Source organism: Syngnathus floridae, chromosome 16, assembly GCF_059516105.1.
Source record: "Syngnathus floridae isolate MCC-2025c chromosome 16, RoL_Sflo_1.0, whole genome shotgun sequence".
Lineage (NCBI taxonomy): Eukaryota > Metazoa > Chordata > Actinopteri > Syngnathiformes > Syngnathidae > Syngnathus > Syngnathus floridae.
In genome coordinates this window covers 6,943,304-6,966,041 of record NC_142428.1, presented here as the reverse complement: position 1 = coordinate 6,966,041, position 22,738 = coordinate 6,943,304, and the positions used below count along the sequence as shown (strand labels likewise).

The following is a 22,738-nucleotide window of genomic DNA, read 5'->3' as shown; positions in this document are numbered from 1 at the left end:
AGGATGCTATGTTGATAAATTATTCAGGATGAGGATGTGCAATAATTATAAATGTGAAGAGGGGGTGCGGCTTTCAATGTTGCAATAAAGCAATCCTATGTGATGCTGCTTAACTGAGTACCTCTTTGTCTTGAGGTGGTAATTATGTTTATTTTCTGTAAAATCTACTTTTGGGCAAGGGCGGGGTCCACCCTGGACTGGTCGCCAGTCAATCGCAGGGCGCATATTGATGAAAATAATTCGTTTTTGCAGTTTTGAAGGTGAAAACAAAACAGTCTCCTGTGGGAAAGGAAAAAAGCAAACACGTGGAAGACAAGCCCACCAGAAGGCCAAAGCCAAGATTCAAACACGGAACCTCTCAACTTCAAGGCAGAGATGCTGAACACTAGGGCACCATGCTGCCATGTCTGATTCCCATTGCTTTTTTGTTGTTGACATGAGCTTGTAAAATAATTGATTTAAATCCCCCTTAAAATTGGATATTACGCAAAACTCATACAGGAGACAACATAATAGACTTTTTGCACAGATTTATGTTCCACACACACGCAGTCATTACTTTTTATCAGTATAAAAACATCCGCTGATACGGCGGTGGCCGTCTAAGGGGCGGGGCTATGTGCTCTAATGTCCAATCAGAGAGCTAGAAGCATCCTTACCTTCACGCTCATTGGCTCGTAGCTTGTGCGTGCATTATTGTCGGTGTTGCTTGGCTTTGTTACGCTAGGCTAGCGGCTAATTCTCAGGATATCCTCAATTTTGTCGACATTATCACCAATTCTGCTGAGTACCACATAAAGTTTCGCTTCGGTGGATTTTTAGATTCACGGTAAGATTAACATCCCACTAGCGACATTGTAACTCTCCAGTTTGCCGCAATATATGTCAGTAACATCAAGCTACTGCTCAGCGTTTGTGGAGGCTGGCTAAGAAGAAAGCTAACAAAACAGACTAGGAAACACACAAAGGAGACAGAAATCAATCTGCTTTGCTTAAAAGAAGTTTTGTCGAAATGCTTGTTGCTAACTTTGCTTGGACACGTTGGCGCATCTGTACCTCTGTTGCTGGTGTGTTGTGTTTACCAATTTCGTGTCTGTTGCTATCTAGATTACATCAGTTTTCTAACCTTTAATGAGCAAAAGTCCATAAGAACATCACATCATCAAACAAAAAAATGTCACATACTTAAACAATAACGAATACGCAGGATAATTTTACCCTTGTTTATGACCAAGATTTTTTTTTTTATGCCGTTAGGGACATAATTCTCTTGCACTACTAATTTGTATCATTACAAAAATATGCTTTGACAATCCTGTAAAATTGTCCAGCTCTAGTTTAACCATGGTGCAGATTATTAGCCATTGCAAGTTGGTCTGGAAAATATCTCCTGCGATTAACAGATGATCATTATACCTATGTGTCCTTTGTCTCGAAGGTGTGAATCATCGCCGCCTCCTAACATGGGAAAGCTGACTGGAAATGCTTTTTCGTCTGCATGGAGATGACCTACCGCCCTTTCGGGAATGGTCAGAATGGGGCCAGATGTGCCCCTTCTCAATGAGTACAAGCAGGAGTTCTTCTGGAAGCGCTTCCCCCAAACAGTGTTGGGGGGTCCGCGCTTCAAGTTGGGCTACTGCGCTCCACCGTACGTCTACGTTAATCAGGCCGTCCTTTTCCTGACACCATGGCTTTTCGGAGGCGTTGGCACGCTCCTCTGCCAGTTGCAGCTTCTCCAGGAGCTGCACGCTGCCGTGCTCTCCGGCGCGCTGATGTTTGCAGCGGCGGCTGGCGTCCAGGCTGTGGCGTTGTATGCTGGACGACGGAGCGGTGACGTGGAGAGACTCGGGGCGCCCAACACTCTTGTGGATGAAGAGGAAGTGGAGTTTACTCACTGCGTCAGCCCAGAGACAGTCCGCTTCATTGCCCCCGGGAAGAGATTTGGGCTGAATGTGATTGTACATACGGTACTGGCTGGGCTGCTTTGTGGTTTTGGTACATGGTACGTCCTCCTTGGCAGACTGACCGCTCTGTACGGCAGCATCAGCGTGTCGCTGGTCGTCTTTGTTCTAAGTTGGGTGACTGTGTGCATAGCGGAGTATTCCCTGGTTGTGAATACAGCCACAGAGACTGCTACTTTCCAGGCGCAGGACACTTATGAGATTACCCCACTCACCCGACCCCTCTATATTTTCATTTTCATTGTTGTGGACTTGACTGACAGGTACGTAACCTGGACGAGCTAATCGCATTGACTCAGTCACATTCATTAGTGACATTTCATTGGACTTGATTGTTTTTTAGGTTCTCTGGCCCAGTTCCAGAGCTCCAACTTGCCAGCCAGGTTCTTCATGTTCTATTCCTCTTCCTACCTCTGCTGTGGGCACTGGGAATACTACCGCCCCTGGATGCCTTGTTCCTCTGGGGCATGGAGCAGGTGCTTGTGTTTGGATTAGGAGGCTCCCCCATGTCCAGTAACTTCAGGTTTGTCTTGAAATATGATGCACCGTACCGTAGTTATTGTAACAGCACTGTTACAGTAATTATAAAACTTCAAATAGCCAAGTTTGTAACACTTGGTTGTTGTCACTGCCTTTACTTACCGCTGTGTGTTTTTATGTGCGCTCCCCCTATAGGTTGCTTTTGATGTTTGCCGTTTCTTCTGGCGTAGCTGTGTCTAACTATTTCATCCCATCGACGCTGGGAGTCGTCCTCTTCTCCACCGCGATGGGATTCCTATTGAGCTTGGACCTCAGCCAGGTCGGCGCCCTCTGCCATGCTCCCAGGCCCGAGTGCAAGGACTACGGCCTGCGCAGAGGCAGGTCAACGCCGCGGCCTCTTTCCAACACCTTTGGCTGGAAACTGGGCTGCAGGGAGGTGTTGTTGTATGCAAGCCTCTTGTTGGCCGCCCTGGCAGAAGCTGGCCTGTTGCATCACTTTGACAATTCGCCTCAGTCGCACAGTTTTGTCAAGGGGCCCCAAGCTCCTGTCAGCTACCTCCTCCTGGTCCTCTTCTCCCTCTGCTGGCTTCTCCGAGAGATCCAGGGGGCCTATGTGTGTGCCGGCTTGTTCCTCAATCCGGTGTACCCCAAAGGGATGTCCAGCGTGCAGACGTACAAACAGAAGAATAGAGGCTTATTCATTGCAGCGGCCATTAGAAGAGTCCTTCTTTATCTTGGTGAGCTCATATGTCTTGCATCCACTGTTCTCCAAAGTGCAACTAGGGAATGAACAGCACTATGTGTGTGTAACCATTTCTATGTGCGTGTTCACAGTGTCTCCGTTTGCATTGATTGCTTTCCTGTCAATGGACAAATCCCTGCAGCAGCTCCATGGGGTTCCTCTCAGTGTGGGCTTCACAAGAGCCTTCAGAGTGGTAGGCGCATAAAAACAATAGAATCTTTCTTCCTATATTGACGTTTTTCGCCATTTCTAATGATATGTTGTTCAAAGGAAAAGTGGAAAGAATTCCGTTTCTTCCACACAAAGCAATTTCTGTTTGCTTCAGTACGTCTGATCGACATATTTGCTGCGTGGTCGCTTGCAGGCATGGCAGAGCTCAGAAGATGCATTACTGCAAGTGGTGGTGGTCATCATCGTGCGTCTTGCAGCTGGAAACAACAGGCTGCCTGGCTGGGACAGCCTCGGCACTGGGATTCAACTTCTACTGGTGAGGACAAAATATTTTTTACGACTTGGTACAACTAATACGTTGCTCCTCTAGTGGTGGGCGGATTTGGCCTTGAAAGAAATTTGCAAAACAAAGATATCTATTGTCTTAGATTAAAAATGACCTTTTGTAAATGTGAGAAGATGTTCAGTTAGCAAATGCTTAAATACATTTCAACAAAGAGTCTGAGGTTTTTTTCTTCTTCATTTTGACACCAATATTTTCCCCTGAAAATAAATACCAACTCTAAATAATTACTGTGGATAACTAAGAAGAGTGATCACTATACACCTCCACTGATCGTATGCTATCTCCATAGGTTGGCCTCCTGATGGATCGACTGACCCAGTTCTTGGCCAAGTTAAAGTTCACCCTCACTGTGTTGGTGACATCATGGACCGAGAAGAAGCAGCGGCGTCAGTCAGCCGGGACCCTCCTGGCACTCAACGCCTCCCTCTGCCCACTGCTGTTGGCGGTGGTGACCCTGTCTGCCCTGCTCTCCGCCCCCCTGCTCCCCCTTTTCACGCTACCCATCTTCCTGGTGGGCTTCCCTAGGCCTCAGCGCAGTTGGCCGGGGCCCGTAGGTACCGCCTGCCCGTGCCCAGACTCCATCTTCTACCAGCAAATGAGCGGAAGTCTTGCTTCTGCCCTGAAGACGGCCTTTGCAAGAGGCTCTCTGGGTTAGTTCTCATTCATGCCTCAGATTCTACTTTAAAGGGGAAAAGAAAACATCCAGTGAATTATTCATTGTTGACATTTGCTCAGTGAGTGCTAGAAAATGTTTTAGAAACACAGGTTCGACTGACAATTAAGTTATTATCAGTTGGAGTGCATTTTATAAAATGCAAAATGACGTGCTCAGGGTAAGTGCTGTTTTTGTCCAAGGCTTCAAAGCGAAATGCATTAGGAAACGAGTTTGGACATTTAGCCTTTTGACTATGACTAAAATGACTATCGTAACAGGTACTTTGCTCAAAGGAATTGAAATAATATGATCATTTGCTATTTGCGATGATTCAACTATTTTTGCTACCTTATTAAGTACAAAAATACATCCATACACTAAGTGTGTGTTGTGGCTTGGCTTTTGGTTCCCTGCTTTTTACAATTGTGTTGATGGTCTCTCCTTCTCGCAGGTTCTTTAGCACCAGGCACTCACTTTCTTGGCCGCTTTCAGGACCGCATGGTTTGGATCATGATTTTGGAGAGAGGATATGGCTACTGCACCGTCAACATTAAGGTACACTTTCTGCTTTGTTTGGATCTCTGATACAGTTAGATCTAGAATACTTTTACAAAATAATACACTAACACATTGAACTTTGAAATAAAAGTGTAGCCTTGCGGGGTTGAATATCAAGCACTTTGTCAAAAATATGACATTAACCAATTAGGAATCATTGCCACTATGCCGAGTGCTTCCATTTTCAAGGGCTTGAAAGTGTTTGGACAAGGTGACATCATTGAAACTCATCATTTTTGAAAATACAATGTTTTCAATAAGTAATGAGTGCTTGAAGTCTATGAGTGTTGCAAAATTCCAAATCGTTTTTTTTTTTTTGCTCACCTTTTCTCTGAAGTCATTTTCCGATCTTCTGAAGCCAGAGATTTATTATTATTTTGGTGACTAAGTCTGTGGACTGATTGCAGAGCCTGCTTTTCACTTAGTAAAGCTGAATGATTATGATGGTTTTGTTTTACTACCTTCACATGATTTAAACATATTTGAAAATACACACACAAAAAAAAAGCAAGCATAAAATGTATACCAAATGACATTTGTTTTCTCAGGGTTTGGAGCTCCAGGAGACATCATGCCACACGGTAGAAGCACGTCGGGTGGATGAGGTTTTCGAGGCCGCGTTCGAGCGACCGGAGCGTCTCGGTTTGACCCAGGGTTTGAACCTGCACTGGGCCAACTCTCTCACACCTTGCGCAGCTCTGGCGGTGCGCGTCTACTCGGACGCCCGCAACGTCCTCTCGGGCATCATTGACTCGCACGACAACCTGAGGAAGCTTCAGGATGACTTTCTGAAAGCCTTGGTGTGGCTGCTCCTGCGTTATTGTGTAAAGAAACATAAAGGCTCTCTGTGGAGCTGCGACGAAGGGACGGGAATCGGCGGTCGAAAGTCGCAATCTTCCCAGCAGGCGCAGACTGCGTGCAGCCAACCGCCCGAGGCTATCGTGGTGGAATCCAAGGTGTCTTCCCTAAGATTCAGGCAGGACAGCTCCAGCATGACATCGTTCGGCGACTGGTCGGATGAGGATGACCTTTTTGGACCTCAACCGGCCAGGCGGACGGTTGCCTTGGTAACAGCGGAAGCCCAGTCCGGACACACAATGCTGCAGACAGGAGCTTCTCTTCCGGGGTCTGTCGAGATGGACAGTCTGTTTGAAAACATGGCACTCTCTGCCCTGCAGCCATTACAGCCTTTGGGACTGGGCATCGGGATGCCAGCGGTCGACAAAGGTCACAACCCGGAGATCTTCAAAGAGAGTCCCGGCTCGCTGCGCCAGCTGACGTTCAGCTGCCCCCAGTCCGAGGTGTTCAACTTACCGACGGGCTGGAGGACGGCGCCGTTGTTACCGAGCAGGCTGCTGCAGCTCAGGCCGTTATTCCCAGAAGACTGGTTCAGGTTTGCCCTGAGCCGGTTCGGACCTGTCGTGCAGAGCGACACCTCCGAGGACATGACCAAAGCTCTGAAGGAAGACGAAACCTTGAAGGACCTCCACGCCCAGGTGGCACTTTCATGTCTTGTGGCTCTCGGCGCCGAGTCGGCCTTCACCAGCCCCAGTTACATCTACAGACTTTACTGTGGAGACGTACCGTGGACGGAGGGCCTCGAGTGGCTCTCCACCAGCAAAGAACTTTATCAGCTCGCACTGAGGGCTTTCAGGTAAGAAGAAAAAAAACCTGTTGTTTATTTTCTTCCCGTCATCACTCTGTTGTACGATTTGCGTCAGGTTTAGTTTCAAGCTCCTGTTTGATCAAGCCAGTCTCGGGCCTATGGAGTCCCCTGAGGATATGTTCAGTGCCTTGGAGGAATATGAAAGGGACTGGTACATTGGATTGGTGTCTGAAAAAGGCTGGCATGACAGCGTCCTTCAGGAGAAGCCATTTCTCTTCTCATTAGGTCATGACCTCTCTATGGTAAGCACACAGCTTCCTCATTACTGCCGTGACACTATGCAAGTCATTCGAGTTGCGATTGTTGTCATCCACAGGGTACGTACACTGGACGAGTACTGTCCTTGCAAGAGCAGTTGGTCCAGGTGGGACGACTGAACGGGGAGGGGGTGCGAGGCCAGTGGGCCAACCTGTCCTGGGAGCTCCTGTACGCCACTAATGACGATGAGGAGCGCTACAGCATCCAGGCTCACCCCTTCATGTTGAGGAACCTGACTGTCCAGGCGGCAGACCCGCCTCTGGGGTACCCCATTTACTCATCAGCACCCCTTCACTTCCCTTGCCTCTGACAATAGAGATAGGTAGCTTTTTTTTTTCCACTCCACCACAAGGTTTCATGTCTTACCAATGAGGAAGCAAGAAGATACAGCAGGGATCCTTTTAAACCAGAATGACGGAATGTTGACAACTTGGTTGTTTTTTTTAAATGTTTGCATTTATTTATCATGGTGCTTTAGTCCAGTACCACGGAGAAAGACGTATCAAGATAGAAAATTCACATTAGTACTGACACATCAGCCAATTTACAACAGATACACGACACAGGACTCTTAAAATGTTGATTCATTACACCACTCAAATAATGACCCAACCTTTTCTGCTTAAAAAGGGAAACAGAATTATTTTGTCAAGAGATCAAGGATGTGCCTTGGGTATATCATGCTGTACGCGTTGAGTGCAATTTATTTGTTTACAGTTCACTTGTTTACAAAATAGTTCAACAATGATCATAGTCCTGTACATATTGCTCATTTTTATATGTATATAATAAAACGACTTGCAAGAAGCTGATCGTTCACTGCACACAAAAAGGGTCACTCTGTACAGAAGGCATTTTTTACGAGCTCTTCGGCTTGGTGAAGTAGGCAGAGTCTGCATCCTGGAGAAGACAAATAAGACTAAAGGTCAATACATACAAAGAGTCCCAAAACTGTATTCATTGATTGATTGACACATTACTTGTATATTTTAGTTTGCTACGACTATGTGTAAACATATATGAACATGTATGAACATCTGCCCAGCAGAGGCCACCAGACACTCTGGCCAATCAGTGTGTAGTTGGCGAGAGGTTGGGGAGATGTCGTCCACCTTTTTGAAGAGATTTAGCAATAATGGCATATTCTAAGAATTTCTGTTCCTGCCAAGAAAAATGATCCGTTCTTGGTTTTGGTCATGCAAGGTCACCTGTAAAAACTGAAACAGCGCACATGACCAGCAAGCTAATCCTTTCATGATTTTCAGGTCTTTTAACACAAGTAAACAGACTCGGATTTTGAGGCGTGCATGGCATTAGAGCAGTACGGCTGTCTACATAATGTTGATATTGTATGCTCTTACCAGCCCAGACTTGAAATTTTGCACCCTTCTCTTGCTCAGGGTGTTTGTGATGAACCAAGCGAAGGTGGGGGCGTACTGCCAGGCGTAGTAGAAAGCCAGGAAGGGTTGCTGCGCAATCCACATTTCCTTGACATCATTGGCAATTCCCGCCAGTATTAAAGACACACAGCGACTAGTGGGCATCTTGTGTCCCTGGTCAGCAGCTGAAGCCACAGCCTGAACAATGCAAACTAGTTAGTAGAATAAAAAAAAAAATCCTGATATTTTTTTTTTTACCTTGTGCAAATCTTCAGTGAAGGCATTTTGTGTTATGAATGATTGCACAGGTCCTGGACACACTGTGCTGATGAGTATCTTTGGGTAGTCAATGAGCTCAGTTCGAAGGGAATTAAAAAAACCCTGAAGAAGAAAAAAAGAGGTACGTAACAGCCTTGTTTTTCAACCTTCATGGACAATGTAAAATGTGACGTAAAGGTCACCTGAAGAGCATGTTTGCTGGCAGCATATCCCGACGCCAGAGGCGCTCCGGCGAGGCCCAGCACGCTGCTGATGGTCACGATAGCGCCGGTGCCGCGCTGCGTCATGTGAGGTAACACCTGCTTGGTGAGGGACACGGTACCCAGGTAGTTGAGCTCCATCAAAGCATTGAAAACGTCGACACTCGTTTCCAAGAACAAAGAACGCTGGCTACGGCCTCCGTTGTTTATCAGGATGTCAATCTGGAAGGCGACAGGTGTAGTGTAAAGACAACTGGGAGAAGGCATGACAGAATTATATCAAAAAGAAAAATAGTGGTCCTACATGTCCAAAGTATTCAATTACAGCTTGGGTTTTGGCCTCATGGGTGGTCCTCTTCAACAAATCCAGCGGAAGAACAAGAATATCCTCATCCTTCAGGCCCGAGGACTCTGGATGATGACAAAGAACGTAAATCTTGGTGGGGTTGTCACATTATCACGGGAACTAGCAATGATTTAAAATAATTACCATTTCACCCCCTCCACCACAGAAATCAGATTTTAAGTTAAATTTTGGTCAAATTTAGCAGGGGGTTCATCTCACCTAAGCATTGCCGTTTCACCCTCCTCAGCTCATCCTCACGGCGAGCAGACAGAATGAGGCGTGAGCCACACCGAGCCAGCTGATAGGCGAGTTCCTCTCCGATGCCACTGGATGCTCCAGTGACCCACACCACCTGACCCTTCAACTTCACTTCTGTTAAGTAAAACAACCCAAAATACTCATCAACACGTCACAGGGCAGTATTATGACTTTATTGGATTTTAAAACGCTCAAATGACAAAACCTGTCAAACAATGCGACCAAGTCTGTGTTCTCACCTGACTTGCGTCCGAGCAAACTTGCCCACAGTAAGGTCAAGTCTGCATCCGCAAAAAAGAATGTCAGCAAGTGAATGACTATATAAAGTAATATGAAGTACCACAGCGCAGATATTAGACAGCAATCCATAGCAACAGACGTGCTAGCGGTGCAGTTAATAAATAGGGTTGTTTTCGCTCGGCTGTTAATCTGCTCTGACTTCCTGCACAAGTTTAAACATTATACAAGTTTACGGCCGTGAACGGATATTGCGTCACTTCCTGTTGATCAGAGACGCTACTTGATCTCAGTTGCGATTCTGCTACCAATATTTTGAATATTAAATTGCCTACATGCGAAATTCAATATGCTATTAATTAAATGCTTTGTACGTATTTTACATCATATAATATTTTTATAACGAATAATTTCCACATTTGATACATAACTTGAATTCATATACAGATTAGGTTAAAAGTAGGACTACTCATACAGTTTTACTTATTTTTTTACAATTATAGTAAATTCACAAAATGTCCTCATTCACCATTGCAACACCAAATAACAGTATGGTGCCGTGCGCGCGGGTATGTGCGTGCATGCGACCTTAAGCATTTATTCCTGTGTCCATCCCTTTGTCATCAAAGACATCACAGACACAAAAAAAGCACATAAACACCTCCAACTATTTGGAGCTGGAAACTGCATGCTCAACATCGCTGTTTCATAAAACTGCAGAGGAAACAAAAGCAAAATATTTGTCTTTTTTCCTCCCATCCCAATTCCTCCTTCCTTGAATGTGTTTTCCTTCCAAACGTTTCCCTCGCTTTTTCATTATTTTTAAAATATTGTACCGAATTTGCATTTACTGTATGAAACGTTTATTTATTATCAATGGCGCTTCGAAAAATGCGTTTCAATGGATGCAAATCCGGCTGAGCAGATGCGGCTGGTAGCCTACGCGCTGAGTGAGCGTGTCTTCGGTGTTCAGGGATGATGTCATGTTTTCGAAGGCAACCTGCAACATCCGGGTCTTCTCCGAGTGTTGTGCTCACCAACAGCTAACGGTAGCTAGCAAGCTGTCAAGCTGTCAAGTGGAGAGGCTGGGGCAGACGTTTCAGCTTCCCCCTGGCTTGGCTTCACAAATCCAAACAAAAACGCTAATATATCCTCGTGATCGCCTGCTGAGAGAATGTAACGCATCAAGGTCGTACCCATAGAGAAACCTCCGCTCAAGCGCCATTTCTATGCATTGGGTCTTGTGTGACGATTGCTCTTTGCTAGTCGGCTAACCAACCCGAAGCCTGAGCCCAGCCAGAGACCACTTTCGTCGCTGGAAGTGAGATTTCCCGTCATTTTCGACCGGTAGCTTCGAGCTTTGGTCACTGCCTCGACATCTGTTGCTGTCAACCACTATTTTAGACATTCGGTAAGTCATTAAATATCTCTCGTTGAGCCGGTAACTCGAACGTTTGGCTAAAGCTAGCCTCGTTAGCAAGGCCGAGGGCTCTCCTTGCCTCGCGCTACGGTAGCATACCTTAGCTTAGCACAAGTTAGCTGTGAGGGACAAGGGTCAAGGCCCGCAAGTCAGTGAGGCTGCTTGTTTATTTGCCTCGCGATCTTAGACGCGCTACGTGACTGACGCGCCCCATTCATCAATCTGCAATTGTTTCACGCTACAGTAGTCGCAGTAATTTCATAATTGCAACTGTACTGTTGGTGACGTGATATCTGCCGTAATCGCAGTTATCGACTGGCCAGAGCGTTAGCTCTGCATGCTAGTAACGGACGAATGCTTGGTCTACTTTTAAATGGACTTTCTAACGTGCTGTGTTGGTCACTAAGAAGGTCCAAAATATGTTACGTTGTTTTATTCAAAATTTGATTTGCAGAGTAAAGCCGTTGCAGCACTTCCCAAGTTGAACCTGGCCAGGCAGCGGTGAAAGGGCGTTTCAATTTAGTCCACACCAACAGTGTGCCTAATATGTAGCCAAAATATGTACACAGGCCTTCTATTTTTAGAGCAGTGCATGCTGTCTGAATTCCGAGTTGCTAGTCAATGGAAGCAAATACGTTTAGATATTGAAAGAGATTTTTCTATCTCAAGCAACATAATTCTTTATTGGAAAATATAATATGCATCTGCTGTTTTGACACCACACGCACACACAAGTAACATTCATTCCTGTGATATGTATTTGATTTTTTTTTTCATGCAAAATCAACAGTACAATTTGGATGTATTTTTTTCAAATGTGACCCATGCTTCTTTCAAATGTGAATATATGCTTGGCGCTGCCAAGGAGACAAGTCTTGGGTTAGACTACCCACGATCGTCTTCTGCAAAGTTTTGAAGCGTGACTTACTTTTCTATTTGATTTTAGAAACAAAAATTAAGTGGTAAGAGTCATAGTTCTGCCACATGTGTCAATACCGTATAATAGCTTTCTGTAGATGTCTCCACGAAAAGACACATTTCAGGAACGATCGTTGAGCACGTCAGAGCTTAAGGGCACCTTGGTAGAAGTCAGCGAATAGACTAGCATTTCAAGTAGGTGCCATTTTATTGATAAATGTGTCCACCACTGTACAAAATAGTGACCCTCCTGTTCCAAAGTCCAAATACTTTCAGATGAGATACTGCTACCTCTCTACACCATGCTGCTCGATTCGAAAATCAAAACACATGCCATATGTCTTCCCACAGGTTTCAAGAGGGACACAATGGGGGCGTTTCTGGACAAACCAAAGATGGAAAAATACAATTCCCATGGTGAGGGTAACAGCCTGCGCTTTGGGCTAAGTAGTATGCAGGGCTGGCGAGTAGAGATGGAAGACGCACACACGGCAGTAATAGGCTTGCCTCATGGTCTCGACCCCTGGTCGTTTTTTGCTGTATATGACGGCCACGCCGGCTCTCAGGTAGCCAAGTACTGCTGCGAGCACCTGTTGGAACATATCACCAGCAACTCAGACTTCCAGAGTGCTCTGCAAGAGGATGGCTCAGTGGAAAGCGTGAAGAACGGCATCCGCACAGGTTTCTTGGAGATCGATGATCACATGCGAAGTATCTCGGAGAAAAAGCACGGCGTGGACCGCAGCGGCTCCACCGCGGTGGCCGTGATGATATCACCGAGCCACGTCTACTTTATTAACTGTGGCGATTCACGGGGACTCCTGAGCCGTGGGGGCGCCGTGCACTTCTTCACGCAGGATCACAAACCCAGCAACCCTCTGGAGAAGGAGAGGATCCTGAACGCCGGTGGCTCGGTCATGATACAGCGAGTTAACGGCTCCCTGGCCGTGTCGCGGGCTCTCGGAGATTTCGACTACAAGTGTGTGCATGGGAAAGGCCCGACAGAGCAGCTAGTCTCTCCCGAGCCTGAAGTTTATGCAATCGAGAGATGCGAAGGAGATGATGAATTTATTATTCTTGCTTGTGATGGCATCTGGGATGTCATGGCCAATGAAGAACTCTGCGACTTTGTCCGGTCAAGGCTAGAAGTCACGGATGATCTTGAAAGAGTCAGCAATGAAATTGTTGACACTTGCCTGTACAAGGTATGTCATGTTGACCACAAATACACAAGTATGTTCTTGCATTGAGTCTCACCTTTCTGGCCTTTTGTCTTTCTTTTACAGGGTAGTCGGGACAATATGAGTGTTGTTTTAATCTGTTTTCCTGGAGCTCCAAAAGTTTCTCCAGAAGCAGTTAAACGAGAAGCTGAGTTGGACAAGTATCTGGAGTCAAGAGTAGAAGGTGAGCACAAGAAAGAAGGAAATGAATGCGCAGGGCAAATTACTTGGTGGATGAAAACACGTTTTGGTGTATGAAATTAACTTGTGCTTCAGTTGCAATGTCAACTTAAACATTTTTCCTTTCTATTTATACTCTGGATTGAGTGCAGTTAAGACATATTTAAATTTCATTTAGCCTGAAGCCTTACCTCTAACTGCGCGGTACCTCAATTCTTCCCTGGAAACACTTGAGACGATTTTTTGCAATATTATTGGTACCAATTTAAAACTGTTCCCAGGTATCTTAATGTCCCTGAAATGCATTTGTCAATCATACAAATCATACATTATAGTATACTTTACACCCATTTTTCTAGCCTCACTGAATTTAGCCTGTAATGACTGGGCAGTTGAGCCCCCCCCCCCCCCCCCCCTTGTAAATAGTTGAACAAATGTGCCGGCAGCAGTATGTCTGAGTATCCTTTTATCGCTCTGAATGTGTGCTCCACCGTTTGTGTTCAAATGTTAGTTTTCGAAAACTCACTATTAATGACAATCAACTGTTATGTCAGTCGTGTTTTCCATTGTTTTCTTTAGCATTAGGAAGTAGCCATGGTTTTTAAATGAACAACTTGTGATTCTCTGGTTTATATTTCGTGTGACGGCAACCTTGAACTGGGAGTGTTGAGTCACTTGTATCTCAAAGCTGATATCCTGCTGCTAAATCTAGGTGTAATTTTTGGGGCTTGTTGAAATGACACCCCCAAAATAGCCCATCATTAGTTGCCATGGTAACACAAGTTAAAAAAAACTTGCTTGTTTTCGTCAACTGAGAGGGTAAAAGAATAACTGGTAATTTATAATCTTCGGGCTAGTGTTACTGACAATTTCTTAAGACCTTTTAAATGTCTACTTAACTTCAGCTTGAGTCCAGATTGTTGAATTAGTTGAATCGTAATCAACCTAAACTAGCTGTCAACTTAATATTATATGTAAAATAGGCTATGTCTGCGTTTTAAAGAATGGCGTATATCTTGTGCACACAAGTTAATATTCGTCAGCTTTAGCTGTTTATTAATCATTAGCAATTCGTTGGTTTCAGGGACTAAATGTGAAAAAAATTGAAGGAATGCTACTTTGAGAGATTTTCTGGTCCAATGTGATACGTCATATTAGACCTAAATTATCTTAAATCATTTGTTACTTTTAATTTGCAAATATTTATATTTGACTTTCCTCCGTGTCCAGGAAGCTTACTTGCGATTTGTTTTTTCCATCAGACATCCTCAAAAAGCAGGGAGAGGAAGGCGTACCGGACCTGGTCCATGTTATGAGGACGTTAGCGTCAGAGAGCATCCCCAACCTCCCTCCCGGAGGAGAGCTTGCAAGCAAGTAGGTGACCTTTTATGCTTATAGAATAAACATAAGGCTTCACTCATTATTTGTTTTCCATGATTTAAATGTTTTTTATTTTTTCCCTCTACAGACGAAGTGTTATTGAAGCGGTATACAACAAACTCAACCCCTACCGAAGCGATGACACAGTAAGTATCCCAGTTTGTCCCCCCAAAACTCTTTTAACACATTGAGGTTTTGACTTTGGTTGACGTACGCATGACTTTTGACACGAGGTCGTAAACATTAACCAACTTTGTGCATGTTTAGTCACACTTGTTTTTCCCTCATGTGCTGATAATACATGTGAAATGTAAAATATTACCTGGAGATCAATATTATAACTGTCTCATGTACAAACCTAGAATATCTTCATGTTAACTGCTTATATTTACAATTGTCAATATGTAAAAAACTGCAATAATCCCTAAAGCAGATTGAAGAGCAAATTCGTGAAATGCATTTGTGCATGCAGGTGGTACCTTTATGGTCGATCACTCGGATGCCGGTCGACTTCACTGTTTCAACTTTTAAAATCTCATCTGAGACGAGATCAGTTATTTTTCAAATCATTTGGTCTTGTGCGATTCGGACTACATCTTTACTCATTGCTCCTTCCAATAAAATATCATAACAGCAATAGTCACATAATCAAATTCAGTTTTTCTCAAGATGTTCAATATTTGTCAAGTTCTAGGCATATTTTTCCTGATTTGAGAAAGCGGCGCTTGAAAACGATAAGTTGTAACAGAGGCATTGCAAAGATGTTACTTTGTTGACTGGATGACACTAATTTTGCCTCTTGTATTTGATATGAACATTGAGTGATGAAATCAAGTCCAAAGTCCTTGTTTACAGTTTGCGCAGATATTGTCTTTATGCTAAGGAGGTGCATTGAGTCTCAGTAGCTGCATAGCATAGTAGTCCAAGTGAAGACTCATGCACCTACTGAGCTCGACTCAACAAAGTATACTTGCTTCTCAATTTTCTCAATTTTCTCCTTTTTTCCCCCCCCCCCAGACCTCTCATAATTGTACCCTAATTTATTTTATTTGCTCACGTTTCTCTCTGTCCTGGGTGGTTGATAAACAATATTTGATTCCATATCACCGTGTGGTGATGACATTTCAATTCAAGCAGGGTCGGCCTTCTTTGTGTTTGAAGCAAATGTAATGTCCTTACTTGAAAATAACACTTTTATCAAGTATATCAAGTGAACTTTATTTGCTGATTTCCACAGTTGTTTGCTGTAGAAGGCAGCTCAATTATTAAAAAGTGCACTTTTTTTTAAATTTGGTTTTTCATCTAATTTGAGCAAACCGATCCCTTTGTGGTCCTTACTCAGTTTGATATTTGAAACAAACAAGGAGTGCAAAGTGCACTGGTAACTTGAAGGTCTTAATTTTCACAGAGACGCTCAAGGTTTAAAACATAAAGCACCGTGCTGGTTTCTAAAGCAGAGTAGACTGATTGCTTGGCCCTGCCTTGGATTGAAGAGAACTTTGCAAAAACCCATTTTTGTTGGTTCTGTAGTTGGTTTCAATCTCAGCACTCCCCATCTTGTCATCATGCTGCTAAAAGAAAAGCTTTGAACCTACCCACATTAGATTTTCCGCAAACAGATCCTTGCCATAAAATGTGATAGTAGCCGAGTATTGAACATTGAGTGCCACATAAACCGCTAATGTTCCACTCCAGTCCTGTAGGGGCCGCCTTCCTTTTTTTTGTCTCATGTACACACGCATCGCAACATTCAATGATTATTTATTATTTTTAACTCAAGTTAAAGTTAAAAATTATTATGTCTTTGGTTAATTAAATATATTGGGAAAAAAAATCTAATAGAAAAACCAGCCTTTGGCATGTGTCTGTCGGCAAAATGATTGTCTTCACTTTCAAGTAACGGTGTCACTTTCAAGTAACGCTGTCACTTTCAAGTAACGCTGTGGTTTACATGCCATTCATCGTTTATTATTGTCGCTTAAGGCATGTAATACTGAGCAGCAAGGACAGACATCTGCGTACTGCTTTACTCTGCAGTCGGTAGTTCCATTCATCATTATTCATAAAAAAGAAAAAAAAATAGCGGTGAGACTTGATTACAAAAAATCATCTAATTGGAGGCTTGGTAATTAATCCCCATTAATTTAATTTCAATTTAACATTGTATGTTTTTTAATTTGAATGGCTTTTGCTCAGCAAGAATCACATTTATGAATAAAATATTAATTTTCCATCACGTTATTACATACTGTACATAAACAGACTGCTACAATTTTTAACTAAGTGTAGTCACAGGAATATCATCTTTGAGAACTTGGAGGCATATTTTTTACTGCAAAATAATGGTTTCAAATGACCTCGAGCATTGGTCACCAACATTTTTTGGTTTAATAATGCAAAATCATTTTTTCCTATTAATAAATAATATAATTGATTGAATAATTGTTTCAAAAAATATTTCATTGCCGTGTTGGTTAGTTGTTAGACTTAAGCAAATCAGTACAGTGCATTTCGTATTCAAACTTGTTCTCCCCCGCTAAAAGAAAAGGTTGGTGCCTTGTCGCAGATAAATATTTCTTTTCTGAATCTTCATTTGCATATATATTTTTTTTCATGTGAATAATGATGGAATTGAGACTCGAGTCTGAAGGGTGTTGTCCTTCCTCTCCCCTCTTGTCAAGGACTCTGCGTCCACAGATGACATGTGGTAACACAGCGTGGCACCACTAACACAGCATAGCGTTTACAAACCACCATCCTCTCAAGACCCACAGCAGCTCAGTCCAGCTCAGCAGTCTCTCCTGCCGTCACTCTGAGCTTTTGGTTTCTAAGAAGGGAATTTCATGGGAGGAGGAGGAAGAGGAAGAGGAGTTGCATGCACACAAACGTGGAGATAGTGCAGCGCCAGTCCACTCTGGAGTTCAGGATCCCCCACCCAGCATCTTTGCCGCCCTCACCCTTTTGTGTTCACCCATCCTAATCTTCCCTCTAAAATCAAACATAACAAATGAGTCCACACGGCTTTTTTTTTTTTTTTGGTTCAATAATCAGCTTATGTAGTAGGGTTTTTGTTTTTTTCTGTTGTCGTTGCTGTAATTAATTTGATTCACATTTCCTTGTGTGCGTTTGTATATTTCTGTTTTTGTGAAGTGCAATTGTCCTGTACAAACAGCCTGTATTTAATGCAGCTTGATTAAGTTAAAAAAAAAAAAATTAAACGAGATGAAAAAGAGAACCTTTTTATGCACTATCTGCCTTTTCCTGCTCTTCTGGAATTTTAACCCATTTCTACATAGTGTTGATTACTGCTTGTCCTCCAGACACGATGCCTCCACGCTTTTACTTTTCCTCGCTCCTCAGTTAGTCTATGCTCCTTTAAGAAACGGGTAAATTGTATAGTTGACAGCACAGTAAGCTCTATATCAAAACCATTTACACCCTAAGTATCCCCACCCTGTGTGCTTTTGAGATAAAAAAAAAAACAACAAAAAAAAAACTTGTATTTTATTTTTGTATGTGTTTTTCTGTACATGCTCCAACAATAACAGCAAGGTGTCATTTTAAAACAAAAACCGCCTGTCCGACTCGATATTTGCAAGCGGGTGCTTGTGTGTGTACCTGCAAGCATATCCTTGTAATTGCCACCCGCTTCACACACACACACCAGGCTGCTTTTTTGGGGGGGGGCGACTTACCAAGCTACAGTCTGCCCTTTCCATATCACATTCATATTCACAGAGTGTGCATGCTCTTGTTGAACAATTGACATTTATATAGCCAAGTTTTATTGCAGTCCCAAGGACAAAGTGGGTCTGTTTCGTAGTTGTCTTTCATAAGTCTTACAGTGGTTTGATTTTTTTTTTTTTCTTTTCACGTTTCTCATCACGTTCTTTCAGCCTTGTGTGTGTGTGTGCGCGCAATCGTGTGTGCAAGCTTTCTATATTTTGTGTGGCACAACCTTTGACATTGCAACCTTTTAAATTGTGGATGTTTTTCCTTATGTGGAAAATTTGACTGGTCCACACAATTTGGGGGGGGCTTGGACGAACTCAGGCGTGTTTTGTCCCTCTAACAATGATTTGGTATTTTAAAGATATTCTAATTGGACTGACACTTGAGCACTGACTATTTTACCTTGTGACCACATAGGATCAACTGTTGACTAAATACTTTAAAGGCTGTCTTTTTTTTTTCTTCTTCTTATTTGTGGGGGAGGAGGGCATTCATACCAAGAACAAATCCGCTGATTGTAAAGTGTCGTCCTGGTTGTGTACAGCACCATTTTTTGTTTCCTTGGGGGTTTTGCTGTGTGCCCAAACCGACACGAGCCAGACAGGCTGCACAGTCCAGTTTGCTGCTAGCGCCAATGAAATGTGTGTGTTCACTTCATGTAAACCCCCCAAACCTCCTCCCCCAACCTCCCCAATCCCCCCTTCTTCGTCATTGACGATATCTGTTTCTACTCACAAGGCAGATACATTTCTTCAAGAGGAAAGGTTTTTCTTTCTCCTTCATTTTCTGCTATTATATGGTCTAAAATTGCATTGTGGAAATTAATGTATGTATATATTTTTGACTTTTAACATCCAAGTAATAAATACGTTGTTTGAGTTAGATTTTCTTTTCTTTTCACCATGGACAAAATGGGATTCTGTTTTGACTTGGGGTCCTTTAGGTTTGTTTGTAAAGCTACTATTGACATCCTTGCTTTCATAAGTTCAGTTTTCTCTCAGTTAAAATATAATAGTAAGATACTAAAAAAAATCTATATTTTTTTTAAATGACAATCCTAACTTTAGCCTGCTTGCCGACTCGGTTCCTTCCTGAGCCACTTTCTAACCTGCTGTGGTGGCTAAATGTCCAAAATGCCCATGACGTGTTAAAGTTGATTGAAATCTCACCTTACTTTTTTTAACCACTGGTGGTGCTGTAGAGTCTATATTGAAGCAGCTACGTAGTTTAGCATTGTGTGCATAAATGTAAACTAACACACAGGGTACAATTTCAAGGTGCCGCAACAAAAACTAATGCGTCAAGCTAGTGTGGTTAAAAAGTATCATGAACTATGTCCTATGATTGGCCTTAAAGACAAAAGATGATGATGATGCTGACAATTGTTGCATGTAAGCAACATGGTTGAAAGGTTGTGAATAATCCTGATTAAGTGGTGGCTCAGTAAAGTATAAATGTCCTATACTGTGTCTCCGTGTGTGCGTGCGTGTGGGCAAATAACGCACAGTTTAAAAAATAAATAAAAAAAAAATAAGAGAAAAAGAATAAAACAGACTTACAATCATGACTTTGGGTGTTTGAATACAGCATTTTAATATTTATACAAGAAATGAAACTGCTGGGTGATATTTAACTGAGAAAGGGTCGCAAGACGTTTGTGTTGTTACTATTGGTTTTTTTTTTTTTTTTTTTAAAAACATGAAAAAAATGCACTTATAGTGCTGTTCTGCTCCAGCAATGAGAAGCCTTTCAGCTTTGCTGATTGTAATGAATGAATCATAGTGACAGTGTTCAGTATCGCTCATGTTGGAATTTAAAGAGACTCGACCGTGATACTTATTTTATTAAAGGCTTTTTCATTTTATTTAACGTCAAGATTCCATCACATGGCTTTCACTCCCAAAGTCCCAACAAAATAAAAAAAGAAAAAATGTATTAACTATGAAACTAAAAATACTTAACTTACATGTATTCACCTTTTGTGTTGTGTTCTCGACTTGCACAAACCATTTGATGTGTGTAGGGTGTGTAAGTTTTTTTTTTTTATCTGAAGTTATCTAAAAATTATTTAAAAAAAAAAGACTACTAATCCTGTTAAAACAAGACATGACATTTTTAAGAACTCCAATGATGTTGTGAAGTTAAAGCCTCTTTATGTGACGTTTAAATCCAACTATGCGATGCTCGCAAAACTTCAATTGCATCCATTCAGCTTATACAATGGTGTGTTAGGGTCACACTGAAAAGAAAGTACTTTTTATAATAAGAATTTTAATATTTTGCCTCATGATATAATAAAAATATTTTATTAGATCATAAAAATGTCATTTCTTTACATACATGTTAAATAGTCACAATAATATTGATATCGTTCCATTCAACAATCATATCTGATGTTGGATTTTTTTATATTGTGCAGCAGCAATATCAGTATTGTTGCAATATGTTATCTTTTAGATTGAAATTTAATTTTAATTGTCAATCTACAAGATGAAGATTTATTAATAGTGACCCGCATCTTTTTCCACAGTCCTCCGACTGTGTCTCTCCAAGGCGAGAAGATTCTCATTAAGAGAAACGCCGGTATATTCGCGAATCAGAACACAATGACCATTCACACACCATACACTGTATTTAAAAAGATAAATAAGGGAAGCGCGGTGAAAATAATTACAATTTGGTTCGGCTTGAGAAAATGGTTGACAATGACGGAAGGGTTCCTCGGCTGCAGTCGAATGACGAACCAACAAAATTTAATAAAAGCCCCACCTCTGATACAGTATATAAATAAAGTACATATGTGTACGTATGTATATACAGCATACATAGTAATTACATATATGTATTTATACCTATATATGTATATACTGTATATGTGTACATATGTGTATATAAAATTTGACTTTTAGATTTTTCAGTGTGTCCCTAATGCTACGTAGCAACTAAATGTTAAAGTAGGTGCAAATCAATGAGCTTGTCGTAAGCACTGATGCTTTGTGTGTCTAATCACCATAATTGCGCAAAAAAAAAAAAAGTTAAAAGGTATCGACAGAGTTCCCTTTGTCAGCCTCGGGTGATGTGTCCTATATGTACTCGTAAGGATGATCAAATATTTCAATTGTATTTGGGGGCCCCTCTTGTATATATTGATGTCCCCTGTTTGTGGCGTTGATTGTGTGACCCTTACCCCCCCCGTCTGCTCCACAAGCCCCCACTTCCCCAGCCTCACCGTCCAGCTCATAAGCTCACCGATTTGCCTTACCCACTCTCATCATGTCGCCCCCAATAGTTGTTAAAGAAAAACCAGAGAGCAAGACGCTCATGTTCATGCTAAGGTACTTCGGCTCCCAAAGGGGGTAAAAAAAATGACATGTATGTTAACCTTTATAAATAACAATGTTAGTTGAAATCTTTTTTCCCCCCCCCCTCCTCCCGCAATGTCATACGATAAACACGCGTGTTTTAACACGGTGACCTCCACAGCATTGCAAGTGTCTGCTTTGCTATATTTATGAGTACATTCAAGAATAGCTTTGGAGTGCTGTAGATTAGTAGTATTGTCAATGTCAATTCAAAAGCTTCTCGGAGGCACCCCCCCCTCCCCACAATGAATTCTTAATAACTACTGTATATTTTCTATGATGTTCCCACTCCAAAAGAATGATATATGTCGGGTGTGGGAAGTGTGCCGTTTGTGTTGTCAGTTGAACAAATCGCATTCCTCGCTTGTGGATCGATGCATTTCTCTCCTTTGACAGTTTCTATCCACCTTTCTTTCCTCTCTTTTTTTTTTTAGCCTTTAAAGTTTGAATAAAGTTTCTAGTTTGCAGAATGTATTACCAAATAAATGGGTTGTGATCTTGTATCTCATTTCATGGCTTTTTTTTTTTTCAGAGAGCAGAACTAAACATACGGAAGTCTTACTCTGTAAATTTGAAAATTTCTTTCAGTAACGCAATTCAATTCTAATATCATTAACCTAAGCATAGTTCCTCAGTGCTTCTCTCGCTTTTTAACACCAAGTCCCACCTCAAAAAATATTTGTTTCTTCATGTCTTATTATATTGACTAACACTTAAATGTAGCTACGTGTTCATCAAAATTAGGCTGAAGATTTTTTCCGAAAAGTTATATTTGAATATACGACAGCATAATGCACAGTTTGAACAGTACTGCACCTAAATATATGTAGGTACATAAAGAATAATTTAATTAAAATGTACATAAAATTTAAATGAAAATTGTATCTCAATAAAAGTTTGAAAAACAAACCAGTCTAAAAGACTAAATCCAAATGAACATGAAAGTTAAATACAACTGAACTGTACTTAACATGCAATGTCTTGGATTTT

General features: G+C 42.1%; 3 protein-coding genes across 3 annotated transcripts; 2 read left to right on the top strand and 1 right to left on the bottom strand.

The window, feature by feature from the left end:
- Positions 1 to 670: 670 nt before the first annotated feature.
- pcnx4 (pecanex 4) lies at positions 671 to 7,644 on the top strand. Its single transcript, XM_088400160.1, has 11 exons — positions 671 to 829; positions 1,439 to 2,224; positions 2,305 to 2,484; positions 2,637 to 3,178; positions 3,276 to 3,376; positions 3,548 to 3,670; positions 3,990 to 4,350; positions 4,807 to 4,910; positions 5,462 to 6,567; positions 6,635 to 6,821; positions 6,896 to 7,644. Exons 2-11 carry the CDS (start codon positions 1,527 to 1,529, stop codon positions 7,145 to 7,147), a joined length of 3,654 nt encoding a protein of 1,217 aa, XP_088256286.1. The 5' UTR covers positions 671 to 829; positions 1,439 to 1,526; the 3' UTR covers positions 7,148 to 7,644.
- On the bottom strand, positions 7,407 to 9,805 carry dhrs7 (dehydrogenase/reductase (SDR family) member 7). Its single transcript, XM_088400162.1, has 7 exons — positions 9,539 to 9,805; positions 9,261 to 9,413; positions 9,000 to 9,106; positions 8,678 to 8,917; positions 8,475 to 8,597; positions 8,199 to 8,414; positions 7,407 to 7,737 (listed from the first exon to the last, which is right to left on the bottom strand). Exons 1-7 carry the CDS (start codon positions 9,666 to 9,668, stop codon positions 7,696 to 7,698), a joined length of 1,011 nt encoding a protein of 336 aa, XP_088256288.1. The 5' UTR covers positions 9,669 to 9,805; the 3' UTR covers positions 7,407 to 7,695.
- Positions 9,806 to 10,276: 471 nt separating this feature from the next.
- Positions 10,277 to 19,268, top strand: ppm1aa (protein phosphatase, Mg2+/Mn2+ dependent, 1Aa). Its single transcript, XM_088400161.1, has 6 exons — positions 10,277 to 10,947; positions 12,226 to 13,079; positions 13,161 to 13,278; positions 14,537 to 14,648; positions 14,743 to 14,800; positions 17,336 to 19,268. Exons 2-6 carry the CDS (start codon positions 12,243 to 12,245, stop codon positions 17,363 to 17,365), a joined length of 1,155 nt encoding a protein of 384 aa, XP_088256287.1. The 5' UTR covers positions 10,277 to 10,947; positions 12,226 to 12,242; the 3' UTR covers positions 17,366 to 19,268.
- The last annotated feature ends 3,470 nt before the right edge of the window (positions 19,269 to 22,738 follow it).

Excerpts from the sequence above, each read along its gene's own strand:
- dhrs7 (XM_088400162.1), bottom strand. The coding sequence starts at position 9,668 with ATGGATTGCTGTCTAATATCTGCGCTGTGGTACTTCATATTACTTTAT. Across the intron at positions 9,107-9,260 it reads GGTGAAACGGCAATGCTTAG|AGTCCTCGGGCCTGAAGGAT; the intron begins GTGAGATGAACC and ends GTCATCATCCAG. Across the intron at positions 8,598-8,677 it reads CCAGCAAACATGCTCTTCAG|GGTTTTTTTAATTCCCTTCG; the intron begins GTGACCTTTACG and ends TTTCTTCTTCAG.
- ppm1aa (XM_088400161.1), top strand. The coding sequence starts at position 12,243 with ATGGGGGCGTTTCTGGACAAACCAAAGATGGAAAAATACAATTCCCAT. Across the intron at positions 14,649-14,742 it reads GGAGGAGAGCTTGCAAGCAA|ACGAAGTGTTATTGAAGCGG; the intron begins GTAGGTGACCTT and ends TTCCCTCTACAG. Across the intron at positions 14,801-17,335 it reads CCTACCGAAGCGATGACACA|GACTCTGCGTCCACAGATGA; the intron begins GTAAGTATCCCA and ends CCTCTTGTCAAG.
- pcnx4 (XM_088400160.1), top strand. The coding sequence starts at position 1,527 with ATGGTCAGAATGGGGCCAGATGTGCCCCTTCTCAATGAGTACAAGCAG. Across the intron at positions 3,671-3,989 it reads CTGGGATTCAACTTCTACTG|GTTGGCCTCCTGATGGATCG; the intron begins GTGAGGACAAAA and ends CTATCTCCATAG. Across the intron at positions 6,822-6,895 it reads TAGGTCATGACCTCTCTATG|GGTACGTACACTGGACGAGT; the intron begins GTAAGCACACAG and ends TGTCATCCACAG.